The sequence below is a fragment of the Camelina sativa genome, chromosome 14 (genome assembly GCF_030686135.1).
Source record: "Camelina sativa cultivar CO46 ecotype springtype chromosome 14, ASM3068613v1".
NCBI classification, from domain to species: Eukaryota; Viridiplantae; Streptophyta; class Magnoliopsida; order Brassicales; family Brassicaceae; genus Camelina; species Camelina sativa.
Window position 1 is genome coordinate 33,234,974 of NC_141893.1, and position 13,582 is coordinate 33,248,555.

Genomic DNA, 13,582 nt, shown 5'->3' on the forward strand with positions numbered 1-13,582 from the left:
TATTAATTCAAAAGGATTTGTGTTCACAAAGACCTAAGCATTGGATTTTTCTCTTCAATAAAAATGCTTTTATTGACCTGATACCACAATTACACACACGTAGTGGTACAACTACTTAGAAGGTTTTTAGGATCAATGCTAAGTGTTTAGGAAGTATTTGGAAAAAGATTATGTAAGTATATAAGAAAGATCTTTATACAAGGGGATAAACTTTATTATTGAAACACTCAAAAGGTTACAAGATCTCTTAAGACTCTTACTCAAACTCACTCACTTAAGGTTGAATGAAACTCTTCACCAAGCCTTAGTATTTATATTACAAGTCTTAGGGAATATTATATAGAATATTCCTTAAGATATTTTTATGCTTTATTTTACAACCCTCTATTTATTCAACTCTCTACTTTATTTTACAACCCTCCATTTATTCAACTCTCTCATAACCATATACTTCACTATCATATATCACACACTTATTATTTATTTTCCTTTTGCTGGGATTTTTAGTGCTGATAAGGTTGTGGAAATTTTCTTCAATTCTTTTACTGCTTCTGTGCATTTCTGGCTCCAAGGAGGGGCATCTTTCTTGAGTTGAGCAGAGAGAACCGTTCTGTGTTTTGCAAGACCATGAATGAAATCCGACATATAATTGACAATCCCCAGAAACTGTTGGACTTGCTTGAAAGATAGTCGTTCATCTGGAAACTCATTGAGTTGGGTGGCAATGTGAGGTTGGAGGTAGTATTCTCCCTTGGATATGTGCATTCCCAGAAAATCAATCTCCGTTTCTCCGATCACCATTTTCTTTTCTGATAGCATAATACCGTATTTTTGTACGATACTGTGGAACTTTGCCAATAATGAAGTGTGGGAATCTATGTCTGGCGAGAATAGCAGAATATCGTCGATATACACCAGCGCATTTGGGAGGATAGGCTCGAATATCTTGATCATAGCTTTTTGGAATAATGAAAGAGCTACCTTTAGTCCAAAAGGCATGACTTTCAAGTGGTAATGACGATCTGGTACACAAAATCTCGTCTTTGATCTGTCCTCTGGTTTGATTCTAAGCTGCCAAAATCCTGCTTTTAAGTCAAACTTGGAGAAGATTTGTGCTTGCGGGAGTTTTTGGAATAACACTTCTCTCTTTGGCAAAGGAAACTTGTCATCGGCAAGGAAATGGTTGAGTGGTTGATAGTTGATGACTAATCTGAGTTTTCCTCGCACCTGTTCAGCCCGTTTGTTGACGTAGAATGCTTCGCATGCCCAAGGTGAAGTGGTCTTCTCAATGAGGTCTTCTTTCTGGAGTTGGTCAATCTCTTCAAGTGCAAGATTGTAGTGATCTGGGTTCATTCCTGGGTGACTTGCTTTAGTTGGGTTGATATCTTCATTCTTCTTGAAGGGTAAGGATATGAAGAAATCTGGATTCTTCCATAAAGGAGATGAGCATTTTGTGAGAAACTCCGAATGAGATGTGGCGCAAGACGTCTTTGCAATTTCTTCTTTTATTGGATTAAGCATCTCCATATGGTATAGATGAGACACCGTTGTCCAAGGTAGCAACTGATTTTTGTGTTTGAGACCTTTCGGGTGCCACAAAACTCTCCGAAGACTATGAAGGATGTCAAATCCAAGTATAAAGTCCTTTCCAGGGAGTTTAGAACCATATACTTTTGATTTAATCATGTATCCGGGGAAAAGTTGGATGTAAATTGGCTTGCTGATAAGAGAGATATGAAATATCTGGCCGTTGGCTGCTTTGAAAGCGACTGAACATGAATTCCAATGTGAGGCTGGGAGGAGGTCTGGTTTGATGATGGATGAAGCAGCTCTAGTGTCAAAATAGGCAATGACCGGTATTGGTTTATCATACTTGTTTGGAAAGATGTAGATCTTGGCATTTGGAGATGGTTGGGTTAGATACACCAATTCTTCTTGATGTGATTGCTCTACTTTGCAGAAATCGAATGTGTAGAGGTCAAACAACATGAACTGGTCGTCTCTATCGCTTTCATCTCCAGTATCCTCTTCTGAAAATTCATCTTCTAATTCCATACCCATTGCAAGAACTGTATCATCAGTTGGTTCATCATCAAGAGAAAAGATGGATTCAATATCTGAGTCGTCAATATCTTCAACTTGTGCCAAGTAGCCAAGGAGGTTGTCTCTCTTCTTCTTGTTAGGACACTGTTTCGCATAATGTCCCTTCTTCTTGCAGATTTAACATCTATCTGATTTTTTGAAACCTCTTTGAGTTTTCTTCCTGAAGAATTTCCATCTCTTTCTAGAAGATAGCTTTGGATAATTCTTCTGCCACTTGCTTCTGTAGCTCTTTTCTTTTCCATGACTTGTAGAACAATGGCATCTCTTGTCTCTGCATTTGATATTGAGTTGTGGCCGATCACATGCTTTTCCTAGAAGCTTTCCTTGTTCTTGAAGCTGTTTGAAAAACTTCTGGTGGTTGCATAGCTTTTCAAGGGCTGCCAGAGAAATTTGATATATTTCTCCAAGTGAAGCTTGGTTGAGAGGCATATTCTTGAGAGACAATATCCTTGACGTTTCATTTCCAAGTGGTTCTGGAAGTGAATTCAGGTACGCCTGCTTGAGGTTGACGTCATCTATCCCATTCAGGGCATAGAATCTCTTTGACATTCGCTCATAATGTCTTTCAAGATCCTTCCTCTTGAAGGAGCAGCATCTCATGCTAAGGTACTCTTCTCTGGCTTGGATAGTATAATGATCCCATGTGCCGAGAAATTCATTGTGGATGTGTCCCACCAAGGCATCGATTGTTGGAGATTGTCGGATTTGTAATTGTCGATATTGGCCTAAGCTTATCCACCATTGCCTGAGACGTCCTTGGAATTTTGCCACCAGTTTATCAATCGATGTAGGCAAAATGGCTCCTGGGTTGAGTTGTTGTTCTGTTAGCCATGCATGCATCTCATATACTTTGTCGCGCAATTTTGAAGGGGGAATATCATCAAAAGAAAAACCCTTATGTGGTTCTATATTAAACCGCAGATTTCCTTCTGTCTGATTTCGTCCAGTCTCTTGAGTTTCTTCATATACGTTTCCACCTTCACTTTCTACGTCTTCTTCAACCACAGCCGGTGAGGCCATCATAAAAGGTGGGATTATGACCTCATCATTTTCATCTTTTATTGGCGTCTTTTTCATCATAGTTTCTTGAGAAAAACTTTTTTTCTCGTTTTGCAACCTTCTTAAGAAAGACAGTGATTGGATTAGCATGCTCCACCATGAATTGCGCTTTGCTGGTCTCGGGTTGATCTTGAGATTTTGATGTCTCGGACAAAGGTTTGGGTGGTTCAAGTATGACTTCCTTCCCCGTTCTTTTTTCTATTGGCTTTTTCTTTTTGGTAGATTGTTGTTCATAAACAACTTTTGTTGGTAAGAAGGAGGATGCTCCGAAAATACTTGGGTCTTGAGAAAAAGATAAAGGTTGTGTTTGGGCTGTGTAAGGTGGTGTGTAGATGGGGTATGGTGTGAAAAGATCATATGGCATTGGAGGTTGGGTTTTGGGTTGGTTTTGCAAGGAGTTTAGCTGAGCTTTAAGGGACTTTAGCTCAGACTCTTTTTGGGACTTGAGGGGAGAGTTTATAGATACAGTAGTTGCAAGGTGGAGAAGTTCTTGGTGGAGAGAGGTTATCTTTTTGGTCAGTTCTTTTATGGAAATGTCCATGATGGTTACCTTTTTGTCAATCTGGCTTAGGAGATAGTTTTGGGTTGTGGCGTTCTCCGACTGCCAGTTCAAAGTTGCTTCTGCGGCGCTGATCTGCTTTACTGAGCCATCTGGGTTCTTAACATTTGGATTCCGGATTTTCCATGAGTGTTTTATATTGTTTTCTTCAAACTCTTTGGATGGAAATGGTGAATCCTGCTGTGATGGAGGTCCGAACATGTAACTTAGTTGTACCTCTTCTTTGTCAGGTGTTGTGGGAGTTGAGCCACCTGAATACAATACATAGTATTCAAAATTCTTGCCACTTGGTTCTCCGAAGGCCAACTTGTGTGTCTCCCGACTCAAATCGTTCTTTGAGGGTTTGTTGTGTAGTTTTCTTTTTTCTCCTTCGTCTTGGGGTGTCATCATCATCAGAACTATTCATTTGGCAGTGTTGGCAATCACAAACATCAAAGAATTTGTGGCCCTTTTCATCTTGAAAAGAGTAAATGGGATCTCCCAGCGAATCAAAAGATGAGATTGGAACACCATCTAAACGTGGATGGTTTTCCAAAGTTTGAGCTTCTTCAAAAGGAGTAATTATATTGATTTCTGTGCAGAAAGCCGTTGGTCTTGAATTTTCTTCTTGTTGCTTAAAAGCAATCTCTACAGCTCCATCTTTTCTCCTATGAATAGAAGAGTCCACCGATTGTATTGGGGTGCTACGGTCATGGAGCTTTTCGTAATTGGTAACCCATGATATTGGAAGCAACTTGACAAGCTCATCTCTAGGAATCTGTCTAGGAATATGGATGCACGACGGGCTATGCTGGGATTCCAATTGTATGAGTAGCGCATCTTCAGTGTCTCTAGGGAGACTTAAGTCCATTGCATGATTTTGGACTCTATACGCCATTTGATGGTGAAGCGTTGCTGCATACGTGTTTCCAATTTGTGGAGCTCCTGTGATTTGCAGCTGGATTTGCATGTTCTGATATATTTGAGGGTCTTCCATTGCCACGTTGAAATTTGGGAAGAGAGTGACGAAAACAGTGCCAACGTTTAGTGTTGTCTGGATAGTTGCAATACAAGCATGTTGGTATTCCTTGTATCGGGTGTCGAGGAGAGCTACCCGTGCTACAACTGGTAAGCCTTTTCTGCCATGGAGTGTTAGCGCCAAACGTATCGCTCCATAATGAAGATGGGTATATCCTTGAGTTCGCCAATGATGTACCATGCCTTCGTTGATTCTGAGAGGAATCATTTGTTCTGTTTTTGTCGCTGGAATGAGATGTTGTTCTAACGGAGATGCTAGAACGAGCTCCTTTGCATTATGTTTGTTAGGGACAAACACTTGACGGATGACTTTTGGAAAAGTGGAATTTGGTTTAGTGAAAGCTTTGTAAGGATTAAGTAATGGGAGTTGAGTAATATGAACTTTGCTATCATCACTCACATACTCTACTTCATATAAGTAATCAATCTTTTTAGAATTTGATCGTCGAAAAGAGGGAGTTTTAGACAAAGAAGATGAACTTTCCATAATATATGATAGAACCAGAAACCAAGACAGAATACTATAACTCTCTTCTAGCCATTGGGGTAATAACAATCCATAAGTTGTCTCCCTGTTTTCTTTTACGTACCACGAATATAGAGAAATAAATCAAGAGGTGCTTAACTACGCAAACCGAGGCAACATACTTGCAACATAAAAAGCCTCAAGGTACTTCGAGCATTACAACCTCATAGAAATTTTTCTCCATACCGTTTTTTCTTAGCATAGTTAGATTTCTGATGTGGAGGATCCATTAATATGGCAACCACAGAGCATACTTTCATACTAGCATGGTAGAAGACAACGTTATGGCGTATTACCTTTCTGGAAGAGAAGAGCTAGAGTTTAGACTGTCATGGCTCTGATACCACAATTACACACACATAGTGGTACAACCACTTAGGAGGTTTTTAGGATCAATGCTAAGTGTTTAGGAAGTATTTGGAAAAAGATTATGTAAGTATATAAGAAAGATCTTTATACAAGGGGATAAACTTTATTATTGAAACACTTAAAAGGTTACAAGATCTCTTAAGACTCTTACTCAAACTCACTCACTTAAGCTTGAATGAAACTCTTCACCAAGCCTTAGTATTTATATTACAAGTCTTAAGGAATATTACATAGAATATTCTTTAAGATATTTTTATGCTTTATTTTACAACCCTCCATTTATTCAACTCTCTACTTTATTTTACAACCCTCCATTTATTCAACTCTCTCATAACCATATATTTCACTATCATATATCACACACTTATTATTTATTAACATTTTTTTTATTCTGCATAATTATCTTCATCAAAAAAATCTCTAAAATATCTTCCTATATCTATATTACCATATATAAGTAACATATCACTATATTTATTTGATGTTTCTGGATTGTGTTATAGGGTCAATTAGCCGTTTTAGTGTTTCCTTGAAATTAGAAAGGTTAATACCAACGTTCACACCAAACTATGAAAATGACCAACTACCCCATTACAAAAGAAAACAATTACATATGTGTAATTTAGTTTTCTTCCTTTAATCATAACAATATTCAGTAGCATGCTTTTAGAAAATAATATACTGAGGACCAAAGAAGAAGATAACAAGATAAAATAGCTGGAAAAGCTTACTAATACCAAACCATACAATTATGCATAATCATATGCATGAGGCTGGACTGCTTTTGTGGACCCGTAAACCATAACCTACGAAGCCTTTTTTATTGTTAGTTAATTGTTTTCGAATTTTGAAATTAAAATTATTTCGTTTTGGTTTCATAAGTATTCACGAACTACATATAAATCTCCAACCGGTTTTGCTTTTTAAGGAATTAGAACTAATCTTTTAGGTTATAAATCAACAACTATTTTAGACGAGCAAGTGAGATTTAAACTTTCTTACGTTAACTTAAAAGCAATAAAAAAAAAGTTCAAAGTTTTCCGACCAAAGCATAGTAATGAGTTCCAAGTTGGAACATTTTAAATTTGAAATCTAGTCGACCGTTGGTGGGATTCAAATGTTCCAAAAACTGATTTTAAAAGTTAATACTTTATTTTGCATCCTTTTAACTGTTTGCAAGGGAATCATAGAGAAATACATGTAACCTTTTTATTTATTTATTTACATATAACCATTTTGAAAGAACAATTATTGTAAGAGAAATAGATGTGAATGACCTCCAAAAATAAAAATAAACATAAAGCCGTTTGGGATTTCAGAAATAAATGCATAGAGCCACAATTACATTCAAGAAAAGGTTGTGGTAAGTTTCAAGTTCTTTTTAACTCACTCATGTTAAGAGTTTATGTTTCTCTTTGTCTCCATTATTTTATTTGGAAAAAGAACTACAATTTTTTTCTTTTTTAAAATAAAAAAAAATTATAAGCTTACAAAGAATAACATAAGACCAAGCTGCTATTTTGCTAAGAGTCTAATTTATAATCTATCTAGACACAATTTACAAATGTCAAGGTTATATAGACTGAGACATATGCGAAGGATTTACATTTGTCATATCAAATTAAACTATTTGAAATTCATTGGGCTTAATTGCAAGCTAACAGCCCATTGCGTATTTTATAACTTAGCTTGACGATAAATTTTGTAGCAATAGATTTAAGACAAAATTGGCCAACTGTCCCTGGATTTTAAATGTTTTTAAAAATCTTATTTTAAAATTAGTTTTACATTTCAAAAAGTTACAAATTATTTTTTTGTTTTAAAATATTTTTTTTGATAAAAAGGTAAATAACAAAAAGCTCATCCGTATACTTTTTTTTTTTGGTCAAACAGATGGTTTCCTTTAATTAAAACGCTGGTACAGGTGGGGAGATAGAATTCAATGCAGTTTTGGCTAACCTATCGACATTGGCATTTCCATCTCTTTTCACAAATCGAAAATTACAAGATAGAACTAGGATATCATGGAGAATCCTGTAGAGCTCCTTCGAATGAGGCTCTGAGTTGAGTACTTTGATTAGCTCTTGCGAATCTGAAGCAAAGGAAACAGTTTGGATGCCCAGATCAAGGGCACGTTGGACGACAAGGAGAAAGGCCATGGCTTCAGCCATCAGGGGAGTTATCACATTCCATGCCTTCAGGCAACCCTGCAGAGGAGGGCATGTAGGGTGATCTGAGACAATCCACCCGAGTCCTGCCTCCTTCGTGTCTTCTCTCCAAGCAGCATCGGAGAAACAACATATAGTGTCCGGGTCGGGTCTAAAAGGGGGAACTGGTCCCAAGATCTTCTGACCATTCATGTCTCGGATTTGGGCCATACTCCACTCTTTTGCTTGAAGGATAGCCTTGGCGAGGGTTTCCTCCGGTGAGCACTGTTTTTGATCGAAGAGGAGTTGGTTTCGACTTTTCCAGATCATCCACAAGATCCAAGGCGGGAGTGGGTCATAAGCAAGGCCTATCGGGGGTAGGCAAACCAATTTGGAGGTATTCTCGATTCCCATTTGGACCGATGTTACCTGCAAGGAGTGGAAAGCCGATTTGAAGGGGGACAACCTCCAGACCTGGTTCGCAAATGGACATAGCAAGAAAAGGTGGAGACAAGATTCTTCTACGCGGCAGTGGGGGCAAGATGCGGTCAAGTTAATTCCTCTATCTTGTAAGTTTTTGCCCACTGGAAGGGCATTCCTCATCGCTTTCCAGAGTAAGAATTTCACTTTAGGTGGACAATGAATGTTCCAGATGTCTTTGAGCCAGTTAAACTTCCGGGGCTGGTCAGATTGGGGGGGAGGGGGGGGTTGCTCCTCTAACTGTTTCGAAGCCTCATGGTAACCCGTTTTTGCACTGTATTCCCCATCTTTTGTGGCAAGCCAAACAAATTTGTCCTGAGCACCCAGCTTACTTGGTCGAAGTTCAAGGATATCCTTTTTGTAGTAAGGGATAATGTTGTCAATGGTGTTCGTATTCCACTCTTTTGACACAGGGCAGATAAGGTCTTGAACTTTCAGGTTTCGAGCTTGTTCCGTTGGTGGGCCTATAGGGGTTAGCGGGGAGGTCATTGATATCCAGGGGTCGCTCCAAATCATCGTTGTTGATCCTGAGCCAATGGCTTTACCAAGTTGGTTTTTAGGAGGTCCCTTCCAATGCAAATACCTCGCCATCCATGGGAGGCAGAGGAAGGCACTGCACAATCGAGGAAAGAGGATTTAGGGCAATATTTACCTAGCAAGACGTGTGTGAGGAGACATGAGGGTTTGGTAAGAATCCTCCAACTCACTTTTGCGAGGAGGGTATTGTTAAAAGTCGTATACTCATTTGGTTAAAATTGTAAGTTTACACAAGAAAATGTTCCCAACTTTATAATTCAGGGACATAAAAGAAAAACAAATTGCTTAGAATTTTTCTGTCCAATTTTCCCTAGATTAATTGCTTGAAAATTTTCTGTCCAATTTTCCAATATAAATACATATGTACACAAAATATAATTTGGATTTACACCATATAATCCTACTATATTAATTGAGAAATACAAATATGAAACTAACCTTATAAAGTATAAAAATAACATTGGCATGCCATTGGTCTAAAAGCAAACGTTTAATTTTTCAATAAGGGTAAACATATAATTTTAATATTGAACTAATAAAATATTTTGAATAATTATTAATTTCTAAAAAAATATATTTCATTCTCTAATTAATTATGGACGAATATTACTAATTATTTTTTAAAAAAATTGTAAACTAATCAGAATTTTAAAAGTAAGATTTTCCATCTAAGTATCCAAATTATTATTTTAATAACTATATTTGGAAGATTTTGTTAAGATTTTAAATTATGAATCTCCTATCATCTTTTTTTTTTTTAATTTCATTTACAAAAATTTTTGAATTATCATATAATACATATGATATATAAATATGTAAATTTTTTTCTGCATATGTTGTCATCGCTTTCCAGAGTAAGAATTTTCTACTCAATTTTCAATAATGTTCTATATCGTCGGGTTGGTAAAACTAAATTTATGTGATTAATAAATTCATAAATTTTATTTGCTCACAATTAAAATATAATAATTAATGCTTTTAAATGTTCCAAAAAATATGAAAATACAACAAACAATATAAAATGGTAATATACACCAGAAAATTAAAATATTAAAATAATTTAAAATAAATAGTATTTAAAAAGATATATGTTGATTTACCAAACAATTTTAATAATTAAAATTAAATCCTTTCTCAAACAAAATAATTTTTTAAACAATTATTTTATTATAATATATGAAGAAAATGTTGATCTGTGCTTTATAGCAGGGGATATCCCCTAGTCTTAATGTAAAATCAAATCACATTTGGCGGTATATTTATTATGACATAGTATAATTAAGTAAGTACAAAACAGAACTTACTTCTTAATTATTCTATAAACTAAATATATTTATATGTATTATGGCATATGATATACTCTATCCATTTGATAATATAAAATGTTATACAAAAATATTTTTGTTTCGTATGATATGAATTTTTAAAAATTCTATACAAAGTATAGATTAATTTTATATTTCATATTATGTAGATTTTATGTTTCATACTTTCATATGATTCTCTTATTTTCACAATGTGTAGTTTTTCAAGTATACATTTCTTAATCTCCATGTTCTTTTTTACTTAAACATCTTATTTTGTTTGGAAGTGAAAGAAATATATATGTATAAATAAGAAACAAGCATGATTTTACGCAAATATTAATATAACGAAGAAATAAACGAGGTTATAATAATTTAGTAATTAATTAAAGGTTAAGCCACTAAGGGAAGGGTAATTGTATTTATGTGTACTCTAATATCATATTTTCCTTTGTACTGTAATTCTTTAAATTTAATATTACTTTTATGTACATGGTGAAATAAGAAAATTTTAGAAGAAATTAATTATTTTAAAATATCACTAAAAAATCTCAGAAATTATGGAAGTCTTTTCCCCCTTTTATTTGGAGATTGAAGTGTGATTATGGTTATGTCATATCAAATTGTGAAGAATTGATTGTTAAGCTTTCGATTAGATTATGCAGAGCTTGTCGCGATGGTGCAAGTCCCTGAAGATTGGCCAGTGTTCTCAAGTCTCGTAGACGGATTCCAACAGCTCCATGATTCCTTTCCTTATTCTCATTATCTAAGATATTTCGTTCTTGTGATTCAAAAGCAGATTGTATTGCTCATTCTCTTCTAATCGCTTGTTTCTAAAACTACTTTTGTAAAATTTATTCTTCTAGTTTCGGCTTCCAATTATGAAGTTTTATTTAACTAATATGTGGTTGAAAAAAGAAAAAAATAGATTCTAGGAATTGAGCCTCTCACTTTCTTTTTTTTTCACTGAAAAGAATATATTGATAACGAAAGTTCAAAATATTACTAATCACAATATAAAAGACGAGAATGAAATTACAGAGACACAATAATCTGACCATAATTTACATCTAAAAGAAATACATTGCTTAAGCCGAAAACATCTTGTCTCGGGACTGATTTAGCTCCAAAAAAACCATAAAAACTTCCCGCATACCAAAGGATGATAACGAGCTTCAACACAAATGGCCATAACAAGAAAATGAAATTTGGTTTTCTCTGCATAAGATGCATCTTTCTTTATAAGTGTTTTGTTAAGAGTCTTTCAAAATTTATGGTAATTGATACCCACTTGAACCTTTCAACGCCACAACGAACGAGTAATTGTTGGATTTGAAGTGGTCAAAGCAATAATAAGTCAATCCGGTTTTGTAGGAGTAGTGTGGTTAGTCACTAAGTCGTGAGTCGTGGATTAGAACGAGTCATGGGTAGTGTTAGTTGTTTTCTGCTATTTCTTTGGAGTTGTGTTTTGCTTCCTGCAGTTGAAGTCTCCCTATCTATATAAGGAGCAAGTTGTATTTCTCATTATTATCAATCATAAAAGCTTTGATCAATACTCTGAGTTATCCATTTTTAACAATTGGTATCAGAGCGTTATCACTAAAAGAGAGACCTAAATCATTGAGAGAAGAGAGAAGAACGAGAAATTGAGATGGGAGATAGCAGTAGTGCAAAAGGTTTTGTTGCTCCTGCTATTCCACGGTTCGATGGTTACTATGACCATTGGGCTCGGTTGATGGAGAATTTCATCCGTTCGAAGGAGTACTGGGATCTCATAGAGAATGTGATCAGTAGGTGTGAAGGAGTCACTCTTACCGTGGAACAGCAAAAGGTGATCGATGAGCAAACGTTGAGGGATCTAAAACTCAAGAACTTTCTATACCATTCAATTGATAGAGAAGTTCTTGACACAATTCTTAACACGGAGACGAGCAAGCAGATCTGGGAAAGCATGAAGCAGAAATTTCAAGGCTCAACTAAGGTGAAAAGAGCACATCTTCAAGCATTACGTAAGGAGTAAGAGATGCTTCAGATGAAGGAGGGAGAAACCATTAATGGTTTCTTTGCAAGAACTCTTTCTGTTGCAAAGAAGATGAGAGAGTATGGAGATATGCTCAAAGAGAACGTCATCTCAGAAAATATTCTAAGATCTTTAACGATGAAGTTCAACTATGTAGTGTGTTCTATTGAAGAATCAAACAATCTAAACACACTAACATTAGATGAACTTTATAGCAGTCTCTTGGTCCAAGAGCGACGTATGAAAGGAGAAGCAGAAGAGGAGCAGGTGTTAAAGGTCTCGTATGAAAGCAGAGGACGAGAATCTTGGAGAGGAAATTTGAGAGGAGGACGAGGTCGAGGAAGAAGCAGCCGTGCTACTATAGAGTGCTTTAGATGTCACAAGTTAGGACATTACCAATCAGAATGTCCTACTTGGGACAGCAAAGCAAACTATGCTGAGCTTGATGAGAAGGAAGAGCTTCTACTCATGGCGTTTGTTGAAGAAATCGGTTCAAAAGGAGATCATGTTTGGTTTCTAGACTCAGAATGCTCAAACCATGTGACTGGAGATCGCAGCTGGTTCACTCATCTGCACGAAAAAATGATGGATAGCATGAGATTGGGAAACAACTCAAGAATGAGAGTACAAGGTCAAGGAAGCATCAAGCTGGTCCTAGAGGGAAGAAGTCACATTATCCCAAATGTGTACTACGTTCCAGAGTTGACAACAAGTCTCCTAAGCCTAGGAAAACTACAAGAAAGGAAGCTGGCAATCTTAATAAAAGATGGGAGCTGCAAAGTGTATCACGATGATTTGGGTCTAATCATACACACAACAATGACAGCAAACAAAATGTTTGTTCTACTACCTGAATCACCGTCAGAGTCATGCATGCAGATAGTTAATAGCGAGTCAATATGGCACAAATGCTTTGGTCACTTGAGTCACCAGAATCTTCAACTCTTATCAAAGAAGAGAATGATGGTGGGGATTCCTGAGATTGAGAAAACGGAAGGACTGTGTGAGGTGTGTGCCAAGGGGAAGCAACACAGGGAAACGTTTCCCAAGCAAGCAAACTGGAGAGCAATGGAGAAGTTGCAGTTGATACACACCGACCTTTGTGGACCAACCACACCAAATCCTTAGGAGAAAAAGGTATATCCTCACCTTTAGTGATGATTTCAGAAGGAAAACATGGGTTTTACCTCATAAAAGCAAAGAACGAAGCATTTTTATTCTTCAAAAATTTCAAGCTGTTGGTGGAGAATGAAACAAGGATGAAAATAGGAGGTCTGCGAAGTGATCGTGGAGGAGAGTTCACCTCCAAAGAGTTCAATGCGTTCTGTACAACTCATGGAATTAGAAGACAAGTTATTGCTGCTTTCACTCCGCAACAGAACGGTGTGGCTGAGCGCAAGAACAGAACCATTATGAATATGGTACGGTTCTTGCTTATGGAGAAGGGAATGCCAAAACGTT

At 36.4% G+C, this 13,582-nt stretch overlaps 1 protein-coding gene and 1 pseudogene across 1 annotated transcript; both read right to left on the reverse strand.

Annotated features, from left to right (window-relative positions):
- Nucleotides 1–3,035: 3,035 nt before the first annotated feature.
- On the reverse strand, nt 3,036–5,739 carry LOC104744170 (uncharacterized; annotated as a pseudogene).
- Nucleotides 5,740–7,540: 1,801 nt separating this feature from the next.
- LOC109128753 (uncharacterized) lies at nt 7,541–8,851 on the reverse strand. Its single transcript, XM_019235641.2, has one exon. The coding sequence runs from the start codon at nt 8,849–8,851 to the stop codon at nt 7,541–7,543; it is 1,311 nt and encodes a 436-aa protein (XP_019091186.2).
- Nucleotides 8,852–13,582: the final 4,731 nt, after the last annotated feature.